The sequence below is a fragment of the Mercenaria mercenaria genome, chromosome 7 (genome assembly GCF_021730395.1).
Source record: "Mercenaria mercenaria strain notata chromosome 7, MADL_Memer_1, whole genome shotgun sequence".
NCBI classification, from domain to species: Eukaryota; Metazoa; Mollusca; class Bivalvia; order Venerida; family Veneridae; genus Mercenaria; species Mercenaria mercenaria.
In genome coordinates this window covers 12,230,499-12,246,168 of record NC_069367.1, presented here as the reverse complement: position 1 = coordinate 12,246,168, position 15,670 = coordinate 12,230,499, and the positions used below count along the sequence as shown (strand labels likewise).

General features: G+C 34.8%; 1 protein-coding gene across 1 annotated transcript; it reads left to right on the top strand.

The window, feature by feature from the left end:
• The first annotated feature begins 756 nt into the window (after positions 1-756).
• Positions 757-9,174, top strand: LOC123555630 (uncharacterized). Its single transcript, XM_045346224.2, has 6 exons — positions 757-941; positions 3,408-3,571; positions 4,860-4,987; positions 5,562-5,641; positions 6,979-7,212; positions 7,895-9,174. The coding sequence occupies exons 2-6, from the start codon at positions 3,428-3,430 to the stop codon at positions 7,924-7,926; spliced, it is 618 nt and encodes a 205-aa protein (XP_045202159.2). The 5' UTR covers positions 757-941; positions 3,408-3,427; the 3' UTR covers positions 7,927-9,174.
• Positions 9,175-15,670: the final 6,496 nt, after the last annotated feature.

The following is a 15,670-nucleotide window of genomic DNA, read 5'->3' as shown; positions in this document are numbered from 1 at the left end:
TGAAGTCAAACGTAATGACAGATCTTGTCCGACCCATAACTTTGACGTGCATTGAGGAATCTTGTTTATATTTGGCATGGATGTTTAACCCGATGAGACGGACTCTATCTTAAAGGTCAAGGTTACAGTTAGGGTTCAAAGGGCGGGCTTGACATTTGCCCGTGGGCATCTAGTTCAACCGTGTTTCCAAAATCTGGGTTTAAATAGTCTTTTTTGTTTTCCAAGTGTTTGCAAGCTCTGTCTAAAATATATATCTTCACATTTAAGTTCAGTTTTTATTAGATTGCACTAATGCAAAACTGGTTATTATCTACATTAAGATGTATCTTGTGTAAATTTTCAGTGACCTCTATAAGCTTGACCTTTAGACGAATATATTTTGAACGTGTTGTGACTGTCATTTATCATGTGCAAAATACAGTATCTATTAAATGAGAAGCGACATGCGAATACCAACAAAGTGCATTTGCGACTAGCATGGATGCGCAGGCTGGTCTGCATCCATGCTGGTCGCAAACGCACTGTGTTGGTTTTCTCATGTCGCGGCTCATTAATGATGAATGAATAGCCTTATTTGTAAAATGGCTATAGTTCCATTGCATACAAAACAGGTAAGAATCCCATCCTGGTGAATGATGTTTAACATTTTCATCTTAGCACAATCAATTAAACTTTTCGATGTTTTGCTGTTTTAATGTTTACCTTTTCAATAAACATTTATTTACGGCTCACTACAGAGTGCCGAACTGTATTGCAGTTATTATAATTTTAAATGACTGACTTTGCATAGTCATTCGAATAACAAGTAGACGTTTTCCTGGACTGATTAAAATAAATACGTCATTCAGAGTTAAATGCTGCTATAAATTGTGTTGCTTGGGGGATGCCCGATCGTTTGCACGTTGGTTCTCGAGGAAAAGATTATATTGCTTACCAGATACGTATGTAGATTATTTTCCTTTTAATATATTTGACGCATTACGTTAGTAACTAGATTAAGTCTGAAGTCAGATATTTGAACAAAATTAGAATGTCTTATTCTAAACTTGAAATTGATCATTTAAAATGTGAATGCTAGTTTCAAGCAGTATTTATTTGATTTAATAAAACATGAGGCAAAAAATTTTCATAAGATACGAGGAGTGTTCGATATGAATTGCTTATTGTCCTCTAGCTCGATATCCACGTGGGGCACGATAAAAACCAATACCTACCTGTATAGGGTTATTCAATACCTACACAACGGTGTATAAATGTACATGTTAGACTAAGTGTAAGACATAAAATTTGCCATTTGAATACACGCAATCATTGACCACTGTAGTAAGAATGGTTGGTAGAAGCGTCGACAAGAAAGATGAAATACGGGCTTACATCAAAGCTCGCTCAAAACTTGGTTGTTCTTTGAAGCAGCTGATGACTGAACCTTCTGCTGCTTATGGACCTTCTTGTGTGTCTTATGACACAGTTCGGCGGGGGAAAAAGAAATTTGAGTCTGGTGTAGAGTCCATCAAAAATGCACCGAAATCAGGTAGGCCAAAATCTGCATCTCGTAAAGAAATCGTTTCCAAAATAAAGGAAATCATTGAAGGAGATGCCAGATTTACAGTTCATGATATTGCACGAAAGGTAGGCATATCACTATCAATGGCTCACCTTATTTTGAAGAAGATTTTGAAAGTCAGATTTCTGCTAGATGGGTGCCACATCTGTTGACTGATGAGCAAAAGAGGCAACGGGTTAAATTGGCCAAAAAGCTGCTTCAAATGTTTCAAAAATATGACAAAAAGCAGTTTGCCAATGTCGTCACAGGTGATGAAACCTGGGTCCATTATTTTGAGCCCGTCAGAAAGGTTAGCAATAAGATCTGGGCCACTAAACACAGCAAACGCCCAATAATTGCCAAACGTTCTTTGAGTGCAAAGAAGGTTTTGTACGCAATCTTCTTCTCTGGTGAAGAAGTCGCAATAAAAGTGCCGGTAAAAAAGGGCAAAAGCATCACCGGAAAGTACTACAAAGACGTAGTACTGAAGAAACTGAAAAAATATTATCAGAAACGACGCCCTGCCACTGGTTTTAAACATGTCCGTCTTCTACATGACAATGTCCCCGCTCATACCTCCGCAATAGTTGCGGCGTTTTTGAAGAAAGAAAAAGTAACTGTTTTGCCTCACCCCCCGTATTCCCCAGACCTTGCCCCATGTGATTTCTTTTTGTTTCCGAAATTGAAATCATTCCTTGCTGGGCGGAAATACCAGTCCCGACAGGCACTTGGATCTGCCATTCATCAGTACCTTATTACTGTGCCCAAATCAGCGTACCGTGACGCCTTCAAGAAGTGGATACATCGGCTGAAACTTTGCATTTCTAGCCACGGGGAGTACTTCGAGGGCATGAAATGAGCCCTTTTGGGCTAACTTGAAATTTGAAGTCTCCAGATAGAAATAAGCAATTCATTTCAAACATCCCTCGTATGTAGGAATGCTAGGTATTACGCTAATCATTTAATAAAACACTGATGTTAAATAGTACGAATGAGCAGAAACTCATGGAATATTTAGTTAAATGTATTAGTATAAGCATTTTGATATTTACACACGTTGCTGTCATATTGTTTTTGCTTGCAATGTTCTTTTCAAGCATGCTCCTGAAAGCGTATTACAGCAGTCTTTCTTATTTAACTTTAGCTTAGATTTGTAGGCACATAATTATAAATAAGAAATATTTCTAAGTATAGAAACGTTGTTTCACGTTATTGACAAACTCTAGTTAGACAAATATTTATTATTTACTTAGTTAATAGATAATATCGTTGCTTGATACTTATGGTATTGTAAACTTTATCTAAGAATGTCAGATTATGATATTATTTGAAAATATTTTTGAACAAAAAATCCTTTTTCCAAGCATTTTCAACCAGTCACATGAAGCAACATTAGCATGGTAAGATATTTAGTTCAGCTTAATAAGGTTAAGGTTATGTGAACGAATCGTATAACTTTCCTTTACTTGCATATTCAATATCTTGACTTTTTTAGTTTGCTGCAGACATTATATTACAGAGATAATTTCCTTTTTACTTAATATTTCATATATATAAGCCATCTATGAAATAATAAGTAAAAAGGAATTTATCTCTGAAAAATAATGCCTGAAGCAAACTAAAAAATTCAAGATATTGAATATGCAAGTAGAGGAAAGTGAATCATTTTTGACACACACACACACACGCACGCACGCACGCACGCACGCACGCACGCACGCACGCACGCACGCACGCACGCACACACACACACACACACACACACACACACATATATGTGTGTGTGTATGGGTGTGTGTGCGCGTGCGTGTGTGTGTGTGTGTGTGTGTTTCAAAAATGATTCATTTTGCATTTATTTGTTTAGGTTAAAACGAAATAAAGACGATGACCTTAAAAGCTTTGATAGTTCTTGCTGTTCTAACATACACTAATAGCCAACTTCAGATTGGACAGAATCCACACCCTGGAAACGTAAAGGAAAGATTAAAGACACCGCCTCTGCCAATGCCTGGCTTCAATCTTCAAGCAGTGAGTTCTTTTTTATTGTTTATACGGTCTGATTAAGACTTAGATTTTCCTTACAATTTAAAATAGATGAAAGAGATGTAAATGTAGCTCAAAGGTACTAGTGCATAGTTCCCGTCTTTAAATGTTACGAAGAGCGCCCCCTTAAGGAACCTTCATTTCGCACGGAAAACCTAGTTATACCTCTACAAGTCAGGTGAAAATGGATTGAAATTGATTATTTTCCACACATGCATAAGAAACTTTATTTTAGAAGTTGTGAAATATTCACAAATCAGTTTTAGAACTATATTTAAACAAATATGTGAAAAGCTCGCACGTTTTGATCGGCGAAATGAGAGCTTAAAAGTACATGTTTGTTTTACATATCTCATCACATAATAAACAGAATTCCAAACGAACACGTGACATAGCATTGACGGATACCTTAAAATATGAAAGGCCAAACTTCACATTTGAAATCTTATCAGTATCTTTGTAAACATAGGATGCATATTTTACTGTACAAACAGTGTTATACGCCAGGTTTAAAATGATAAAAATTAATATCTGTTAATTGATAAATATCAAATGTAATTGTACGTAGCTTTCCATAAACAGTAAGTCTATTTGTTTTTGCTACTACACTATTCTAGCATTTCCATTGGTTAAAATGTGGTCACATGGTGGCCTTCTATGTCTGTGAAGAGTGTCTGCTCAGTAGTAATATTTACATTTCAATACAACAAATCTAAAGGGGAAATAATTGTGATTGGATAGAGTAGATTACTACACATTCCATTCCACTGCGGCCTCAATAGATAGATATGCATAAAGACTGTATTTATAGGATACAAATTTTTACCAGAAAATGTTATTGTATGATTATTAGTTAAATATAATAAGTTTATTGCCCTGACCAAGTGAATATAACCTTGGTCAGATCCATACGTATACTTGGATATTCACCGATATTTTCGTTCAATAAGTGTTTTGTTTTCTCACTACACTATCTTACAAAAGCAGTTTGGTTAATATTTTAGATTGTTCATTAGAAGACACGCAATACACAATTTTATCGAAATGGCAGGAGTCTCCTGATTGGGATAGATATGACTGACTGGTGTTGACAGATCTATATTTAATAACGCGCGTCAATTTGTTTCGAAAAATAGTTGCTTGTTCAAGTTTGTTTACAAGAGTATCACTTTTATGCGGCTGATGTCACATTCTATGGATCTAAATGAGATCGGTTATCGACCAATGAGATAAGCGGAATTTTCCAATCATAAAATAAATTTATACATTTCAGTGGAGTGGCCGGTGGTTTTTTCAGTACCATAAAGCTCCGTGTAGCTGGGCTATATCCGAGAAGTTCTCAGATTATACCCAATTCACTGAATTGCATGGAAACGTAGCTTTATACCACGAAACTATGAGGTAGAGTTACATCAGTTCTGAGATATTAATTCAATTAAAAGAAAATCATTTTGTATATGTGAATATGATATAAGTGTAGCATATGAATATGATATAAGTATAGCATATATCATAATTCTTTATGTAATCTAACATGACTCGATTTGATTTCCATTTAAACAAAGCTCTGTATATTCTGCGATAAACAACGGTTGACGCGCGGACCGATAAGAGAGCATTATGACGTCAATTATGACGTCAAATTGCCGCATGACGTCCGATACATTACTCCTCGGGTAAATGAAGTCCAGCATAATATTTATTAAAATATGTCAATGAGCATGTCAGAATGAAAACAATCAATGCCTTCTTGTTTTATCGTCTAATTTACAACGGTTCATCTTTCAGATGCTTCGGTATTTAATCATTCAGTATTTCAAACAGAATGATGTCATCCATCCCCAGTTCAATTCTTACGTATCTGAACTCTGAACCGTGGTAAATTAGACGATAAACCACACGAAGGCCTTGATTATTTCTAAATTAAAATATATTTTGTTAATGTTGCATTCACAGTAAACATTTTTTCTTTCAGGAATCATGACTTGTGTAATTCCGTTACATCATCATTACGCATTACTGGTCCTGGCGTTTTTATAGGCAATGACCCTGTTGGTAAATACATACCTATTTTATCTACTTTTTGTGGGTATTAACAATTTATTTAGTGTTCGCCATATATATGTAGGCTACGTCCGCGGTTGTGTTGTTAGGACAACTGCCTTCAATTTACTTATCTTCTGTTTGCTTGGCATTCGAACTCGCCCTATGTGGGAACCAGTCTTTAAATAATGGCCAGAATGTCTAAACCTCTCATATTTCGTTTCGGTAAGGGGTTATGATGATATTGCTTAGGGTCCATACGCACATCATAATGGGTATTAATGTATATTGTTAAATGATTTATATATGACTACTTATAGATGATTTGCTCTCAATGGATATATACAATAAGTAATATTAACGTGAAAGATTGTAAAACCGTACTTTATACAGGCATTTTGTAATATATGTATGATGAAAGAAACAAAAACAAAAAGTTGTATTAACATTGCGATATATAGTATCAGTAATTGCTTTTGGAAATGTGTAAATATTTGTGTATTTTTGTTTATTTATGTTTATGTATGTTTCTGTATATATGTATGTGCTATGTTTTGTGGGTAATTCATTATTGGAAAATAATAAGTAAATAATAATAATAATAATTCTATCAAACAGAATGATGTCATCCATCCCCATCTGGTTTGTGTAATACTGCCGTTTCTGCCCGATTACACGTAATTACACCCGTATGAGGTATCCGGAATTTTCCCCTACAACTATATACCAATGAAATGTCGCTTTGACTTGTATTCAAACAAAGGCACAAACCGACAATTCTTATGAATGTCTAAAAGCATATTTCGGTATTTTCAAATGAAGCAAATATGCGTATGCCATGTTAAACAAAAAAAGATGAATTTGCACCAAACGTTGTAAATGTATTAGTTATATCTAAAATTATGGTATCATCGTCCCTGAGTAGGAAAAACTAGCGCACAGTATACACGTCAATTTACATTCTGTGACTCCGTAGAAATTCGAAACAGCGCTACAAGATTTTAAAAAGCTACAATGTCTGATGCCATGCCATCTTACGTTTGCAAAATTATATATATTTCAGAACTAGTCAAACTGTAATCCTGTAAGAACTGGCAAAAAAGCTTCCTTTTAAAATGGGACAGTTTGTGTTAAAATCCGTGTTTATGATAATTCAATTTATTATGACAATGCGTTCACAACCTTAATTATTTCGATTTTTTAGCCTATATGAAAGTAAGATTATACAATAAAGAAGCTCAGTTAGTCATAATGGCATACCATACTACAAAATTATAAGCATATCATATAGATATCTAGGAACGTTTTTCGTATCAATGATCATTTTTATACTAACTAGTATGTTTCAGGCGACAATTGGAGTGGAAAAGTAATCGTGGTAGACACGGACTATAAAACTTATTGTATTACCTGGGGATGCACAAAATGGTCAGCTTTTTATAATACATGTGAGGATCCTTGGATATACATTAAAACAAGACAGATGAACCCTCATCGAGGAGTACTGAGGCGTATAGAAATGGCCCTTTATAAGCTATGGGGTATCTCTATTAACCAGCTGACGAGAATAACTCACGGAAGACGTATGTGTGTTTTCCACTTTTTCTGTTTGATGATTGTGTAACCATTACTTTTGCTATGGGTTAAAGATCATTCGATGATCTTCACAAAAACAAGATTTTGAGGTAACTGAACGCAACAAATTATAACTATTTTCAGTTTAACAGGTAATAGTGTAAGTAATCATTAATAATCTCGTATTGACCAAATAAATGAACTACTTCACGTAATTCAGCCACCATGGAATAACAGTTGTTTAATTACGTAAAATATTCCATAGGGTACAATCAAAGCCGCAGATGCAGTTAGAATTTCATTTAAATTTGAAACAAAACAAAACAAAAACGAAAACAAAACCTTTTGTAAAGAAACAAAAGTCTTAAGTTTCTTTGACAAAAATAATTATCAATGTTTAATCTGTGAAAATGTCGGTATCTTACTTTGTATCGTAGTGATACTTGCATGAAGGTACTCATAACATTGTTTTAGAATATATGTTGCTTTCAAAACGACACCAAAGAAAGAATTCAAAGTAAAAAGATAGTGAATTACCTCCCTTTAGATTTAAAAAGAACTCTTTTGGATGTCTGATAACATCAGAATAAAAGTGTGAGTATTTTGTTGAAGCAATGATAGAGAAACTATACTCAATCTTTGAAATCATTTTAGTATCTTTTTCAATATGAGTTTTTTCCTTTACTTTAGCTTGCTCAGCCGCAGGGAAACTGGCCTACTGAGTTAGCGGAAAACAACAGCAAATGGAGTGACATGACAGCTTTTGAATCGACATACAATTGATGAAAATGTGAAATGTATGATTGCGGTTTGGTTATGATCAACGCTTTAACCATTTTGGTGAAAAGACATAAAATAGTTTTGTACCCGTTATTGGGAGTTTTGTTATTTAATCTTAAAGTGCTTTTGGTAATAACTTCTACATGTCTTGAGATATTTAAACACTTAGTGTCTTGTATCCTACATGTAAGTGTTGTGGAAAAATGTTCATTTATTTTAAATTTCTATTGTTTACACCTCATATTTTTCATTAGAGTCTTTTTAAACTTTAGCGTAATCAAACGGATGGTACTTTCAACGGATATTCGGTTTTGTTGTTGAAAGCCTTTAATTTTGAGCACCTGTGCCGATTTTGAACAAACGCGCAATATAATGTAGATGGTGGATTGTTTCGAGCGAAGTACGACATGGCATTTTCTTTTGAGTATTAAAATCATCCCCAAAGGGTATATAAATGCATATGCTCTTGCAAATTCAACTTTAAATTTTCTATAAGTCCAATTTTATAAAATCCAAATGCAACTATTACTTACAAGTGCTCGTCAAATTCTATTTACAACCCCACTTCCACTTTATATATGTTAAGGTACAATTTTAATATTATAGAAGTGCATCTACATGAAGTACGAGTTACGAGTGAATCATTTGCTAAATTTCAAAACTGTGTTCCTACGTCATTGGAAGAGATCATCCAATCAGATTATTCGTTACATACTCTGTAGTCTAGACAAAATATAATGTAACTAAAACCTTGCTTGTGTTTTTGATAAAATGTAGAAACATTTAGCATATTATCGGAACAGGCATATAAATATTAAAAATCAGTTTTGAGAGTATTATATTATATATACATTTTTTAACTGCTGCGAGGAAGGCGCATTCATTCAAAATGGCTTAACTTGCATCGAATTTGCATTTAATTACAGACTCTTTTTAATTTTTATAGATTATTATCCCTTTTCCAAAAATATATGTTTTCTACTTCTATGTAGTTTTCGTTATTTTCATTTTTGCTTATTAATTTCTTAACTGCGTTTATTTATCAAAATTAATATTCGTTATTTATCGCACTTTTGCTTTTATTAATAAACATAATTTGTATATACATGCATTTATGAAATTCTTGTAACTTAGTTCGCTTTTTCCATGCACGTCTTCTAAATTTGTGTTGCTATGTGCAGAAAGCAATAAAATATGATGAAATCATCGCATAGACTTTCGTTCTTTTTATTTCTAAGATATTATTTGGTGATGACTGTAATACTAACACTTGGGAGTCTAATGTTAACCCTTTTAAGCACTTCTGTGGAACGTTCGAAGGATGGAGACACGATTTCAAGAACTATTAGTCTCTGTTCCATCTAAGAACAATGCTTCGGGATATTTTATCGGCAAGAAGGTGAGTATATGATACATATATTCCTGTTGCATTAGAAGTAATAAATCCCAATCAGTGAATTGTCGTTGAATAAAATCAATATTTGTAGTTCAGATGCGAAGGAATTCTATGACGAGGGCGCGGCCCGATTAATAAAATAATACAAGCCTGAACGGAAAACAATGATTTTGTTTGAGAGAAATTTATTACTTCGAATATATTTCGAAGATCATAATCCACATCATCCTTGACGGCGTCCGGTAAATATTTTCTAGCACGTCGGTATGACTTTTGACGCTATGAGGTAATGATATTGACTTGCACGCTGTGATTTTGTTGCATAATCAAACACGATCCGATTTATTTTCCTGTAGAGCAAAAAAGACCGAAATTATGTGTTATTTGGGATACATTCACGGTATACCATAGCGTGAAACTGAAAAACGAGCGACAGCTAAGCCCTCATGATATAATTTCTTCACATTCGAATTCCTAACAACTTTTCTAAAAGATAAATCACTGTTTTGGTATAAATACATTAATTCTGAAATATCATTCAGTGTGTAACTGGAAATTAAATCGGGTCGTGTTTGAATGCAATCTAACTTGTATTCATAAAGGTTTAGTAAATAAAACATATCTGTAAAAAGAGATCCTTCAGAAGCAAAGAACACAACCAAGCGAAATAATGGCTGACTGCAAATATCTTTTTCACTATTCGTTTTGATAACCGGACCTCCAGACAACCTATTTATAGTTTTAGGCTTCGAGTCTAGATGTCTAGTTACCGGACCCTTAGCCATTGTCTTCTATTATAGAAAAAATGAATGTTTTCCATGATTCAAAAAGAACCAAAAATACAACAAATATTTATTAGGTGAAAATTAAAATCCTTTGTAACATAGAACGCAACCAGACAACAAAATAGCAAAGAAGGCTCTGCATGACAGCCTATTCACGAGAGGTCATGAATTATGCAGCATTTCTCGAACCCGTAGCATCGGCTTAAAAAGAATCCTTTAACAGTGAAAATGAATGAGCTCCATGACCCTAAGGACAAAAATATACCAACAATGAATCCATATACGTGGGGGACTTTTACAGCCGCCACACGGTATTTAAAGACCGCTGTTGTGATAGTTAATGAAATATGTAAAAAAGATTGTTTGGAAGATAAATGGTAAGAATAGATTTCTCGGAAGCACAGAGCACCCCAAACACAGCCATAGAGCCATGCATCGCGATGTAGGCCCACAACAAAAAGAAGCTGTAACGGAAAATTATTGTAGACGGGTTGCTTCAAGAACAAGGACATTTTTAATTACATGCAAAATACATAAAAATGGGAGAGGGGTGGCAAGGTGCAGGCAAAAGAGTCGGATGAGTGTGTGGTTGGAAAGGAAGAGTGGAGCAAGGATGAATATTCAACACGGAAAGCCACGTTTCTTAAACGCAGTATCACTACACCGTAAACCACAGCAGCACAGACACGCACAGCTAACATACATAGATGAACAAACAGACAAGAAAGAAGAAAAAGCCCTTTGGGGCACCGCCAAAATCAAACAGGAGCGCATACACATACACAAACAATAACGGTGGTGAAAACCACGGCTGGCACGTCAACTTACTCGTAGTAAGGGAAGAGAGGATGCAAAAATAAGGTAGCACAAACGCAAGGGGAAGGGATTGGAGGGGGCGACGGGGGCAATGGGAAGAAAGAGGAAAGAAACGCTAACAACAAACGAGACAACACACGCAACACAAAAGAGACGGACATGCCAATGGGCCGATGGTCTAGTGGTAACACGCTTGATAGTCATTCCAGATATCCGGGGTTCGAATCCCAGTCCGGGCGCCGGAAATTTCTGAGATGCTCTTGAGCGTCTTCCGTCTAATTTAGAGTCCGTACTGGTTCTTTCCAGGAAAAACGGCTTCGCGTGAATTGGTGCTATACACCGGGCACGTTATTGAACAAGACTGTCTATTGGCAAAGAGCTAGGCTAAGTGAGTCGGACAGACTTGTATCTTAAAATTAATCAATGCTCTCTCTCTCTGTCTCTCTCTCTCTCCCTCTCTCTCTCTCTCTCTCTCTCTCTCTCTCTCTCATTCTGTTCTGGGGGCTTTATCTCACTCTGTCCCTCTTGTCAGATCGCTCTGTGTCTGTATTGGTAGAGGGTAGATTTTGCGCCGGATCTGTGTGGTTATATGGAAAGCGCATTTAAACGTTTTTATCATGGAAAGGGCGCTATATAAATCTGGTATATATGCATATCCGAATTAAAAAGCACAATACGGATTAAATACAGGAATAAAAATGTGGAGAAAGATGCTTAAGTCTTTACATTTTAATATTGTCTAATATAAATATTTCAAAATCAAAAAAAATAAAATCTCATTTCTATGTAAAAGTTTTATTTCTTGATTTTAAAATGTTTATGGACAATATTAAAATGTAAAGACCTGAGCATCTTTCTTCACATCTTTGTTCCATATTTATATATTTATCAAGTTAGAAATAGGCACAGCGCCTTGGAACTGTCAGTAACCTATATACAGAAAACTGGGGTTTTAAACGCGTTTTGGGCATGCCAACCGGGCACCTACCCTATTTTGAACAAGTTTGACAAGACAGTGTAAACAAGAGCACCGCAATGTGGAGCAATATACGCCCTAAGGTATGACTGTTGATCCTTAATTGTGATCTTGACTTTGAAGCAAGCGATCCAAAACACGAGCTCTGCAGTCTAGATGTGGTGAATATTTGTGACAAGTTTCGTTAAAATTCTTTAAGCAGTTCAAGAGTTACAGAGCGAAAAATGTATGACATTTGACCCCTACCTGTGACCTTGACATTGAAGCGAGCAATTCAAAGCATGCACTCTGCATGTCGCGATGTGGTGAATATTTGTGCAAAGTTTCTTTGAAATACTTCAAGCGTCCAAGAGTTACAAAGCGGACATGAAGTTGCTAATAGGAGGAAGGACAGACGGGCACCGGCGTCATAACCTTATATGTCCCTTTAGGCAGATATTAAAATCATTCCCCGCATTAGTGACAAAATACCAGATCATGTATAAAATATAAAAAAAGATCAGTCTAAGATATAATTACACCAATGTACGCAACAATTGTCTGAAGTCAGAATACCGCAGCCAAGCAACACAATAGCAGACTTGGTTTGACTTGATCTGTTCACGAGAGTACCATACCACGGTCTTATTTTACCTCCGGGAATAATCCTTTAAATACTGGATGCAAAGAAAGGGAGCTACTAGTACCATTTTTTTACGTGTAAGTTAAGGAGCGGTCGGGGAATTTCATTGGAGTTTATCGGAAAATCATGTACGCAAATCCCCATAAAGTCAAATGTGGCCGCCACCATTTTGACTAAGTATTAGGATATGGAGTTGTAGTTACACGGTACCATTGACCTCAAGATCTTCGCTACTTGGTTTACTCAAGGCTCAAAGCTATGGTCTCTCTTAGTCATAATCTATATAAAAGACATATTTATACATCACGAATTCGTCAACGACGTCTGCCACAGGAATAGATCAAGCCTCGATACCGTCTATCCTATTTATAATCTGCCATATCGTGACTGAATGGTAGAGTTCGCTGATTACGATTCACTTGTTCCTCATCGACGTGAGTTCAAACCCTTGCGTAGGATTAAGGATCCTTTAAATATGAAGATGTTATCTTGCTGGCTTACAGAAGGTCGGCTGTTCTTCCAATGTGTCCTTGCCTGAAAACATTGCAAGAAGAGGCCACCTTGAATCTTCCTTAACGGTATGTATTGGTTTTTAACCAAACCAAAATGAACGAATATAACCACAATGGCCATTCACACAACTGGCGTGAATATGAAGTAGAATTGTGATAGAATTACTAGTGATTTTGCAGTGTAAGTTAAGCGTTCGTGTTTGATTACCAACACTTAAATATCATGAATATTAAACTCATTAACATGATCCAGGACACATATCACGTCTAGTATATTGATCATCATTAATCAGAGTTAGACATTGAACAAAAGCTTGTATGCTAGAATAAGCCGTATAAAATTGATCTAGGTTACAAAAAGATTCCAAGTCTATCCAATGCATCACGTTTAAAAATATTGACAAATTACTCCAGGAAATAAACGCAGCCACTTTGTTATCAAACTATTCAAACAAAACGATTTTTCATTAGACATAAACCTGGTGCTTTGCTTTTGTTGGAAAAAAATCTCAGCTTTTTGAATTCTAATATTATATACAATATTACATACGGTTTCTTTCTGTCTCTTGAATACAATATAAACAATACCTTCTTTTGTAATTAAAGTTTAACCATTGTGATATCGAACTACTACTAGTTAATGGATATGACGTAATTTATTTAACTAAGTTCAACTAGCGAGTGAGCGCGGTTCGGGCTGTGGAACAGCAGCATTTTCAGTGCTTTATTTAAATGTATTGTTCTTGATTGCTGTTAAAAGATATCTGGAACACACAGACCGTGGAGAAATGTGTCTGTATGGTGATGTAACCTTTTTAATTGCCAAACGTATTTAAAAATAAAGTTTTAGGACAGTTCCTATGGTCCCAACAATATTTGTATAACCAGTATGCTCAATATAATATAGTAGCTATTAAAGTACGTTCGGTTTCGCGCATGTGCAGAAACACTTCCTATTTCTTACTATACTATACACTATAAACAAAGGACATATTAAGCATGTGCACATGTGTTTTTTCATTTTCAACTAAGTGTATTTGTCTATGACTTAATAGAGTATATACGAATACTTTGAAAGTTTCATTCTAAACTAAAACGATTGCACTTATTGTTTACTTTTAAAAGGGAAATCGAGCAATCGAGCAATTACAGAAAACTGTATTATAGTCAATCGATAATGATTTTAATAAATAGATATTTTGTTTAATGAAAGGCTGGAAAGTTTGAAAAAAAAGTTATCCACGCGGTTATTCATGAGGTTGTTATTGACTTCAACATGTAATAACAATTGCTTTGTTTGTAAATGCACGCAGTGAACTATGTTTGAAGAACTCCACGTATAAAGGTGACAACGCTTACGCTTTCATTATCTGCTTCTTTGTTATTTATTATTCATTTATTAAACTTCAATTAAACATTTTTTCTCCTTTTCATCGACATAATCTTATTTATTCAATTAATAGACTTATTCCTTAATGATGTTGATATATATTGTTGTAATACAAAGTACATGTACTTATGTATTGTTTCAGTTACGTTTTAAGCATCGTGTACGGAACCACAGTATTTGAATCAGATTTACTGAATAATGATATGTAATTATCATAATCAAAGAACATGTGTTTCAATCATGATTACAATGAAATAATTGCTGAACTTTTAAAGTCCTTTAGTGTACTTCTGAATCTAAATCATTTTGTGCTATAAATGAATTAATATTTTACTCGTTGGTAAATGCAAAAATTAAACAAGCTTGTAAGTGGAGTCATAAATGCTGCCATATTCGTGAACTAACATCATGTAAGTCTTTGTCTATCAGCAATTTAAAGGCATGTGATGCTTTAAATTTCCATATTCTTTACATCTTGTTCACGTGAAGATCGAGCAACTTTAACATTGTCCTACAGTCAAAAATGTTAAAGATGCTACCTACATTTGTAAAAAAATGTCAATATTTGGGTTACTATAACCGTTACTACAGAGTTTGTATATTTTTGCTTCATTGTTTTTCCAACGAATACTTGCTACAAGTAATGTTACTAAGGTAGATTTTCACTACAGCTCTGTATAAACAATTATATTCTATATAAATATTAAGCCCAGTTTGATATATTTGCAGAGAATTCTCAAGATCAAAATCGAAAAGTTAATATAGAATATAGTTGCAAAAGATGCAGCTTTAAATACGTCATACACTTTCTGGAGAAAAGAAGACTTCTCAAATCAAATAGAGCATAGAGCATAGCAAATCCCTCGTAGTTAAAATAATATTACTAAATTAAATAGCCATTCCAAATTATATATATTTCATTCTATGGCCGCTGAATTCACAGACTAGATTGTTTCTATAGCGGTTTTTTTTTATTTCTAATTTCTTAAACATCATTTAGAGCAAAATGTTGCAAAACCAATACATTTTTGTAAATGTCTTACATTATGTCCACTGTGTCATACTGACATATAAACAACCGACTTAGTGGTGTATTCACAAAGTTCTTCCCTCATGTAGATACTGATGATCGCATGACCTTCTCATTTATTAGACTGAGTACCTTACACATCTTGAAAAGACTACACTC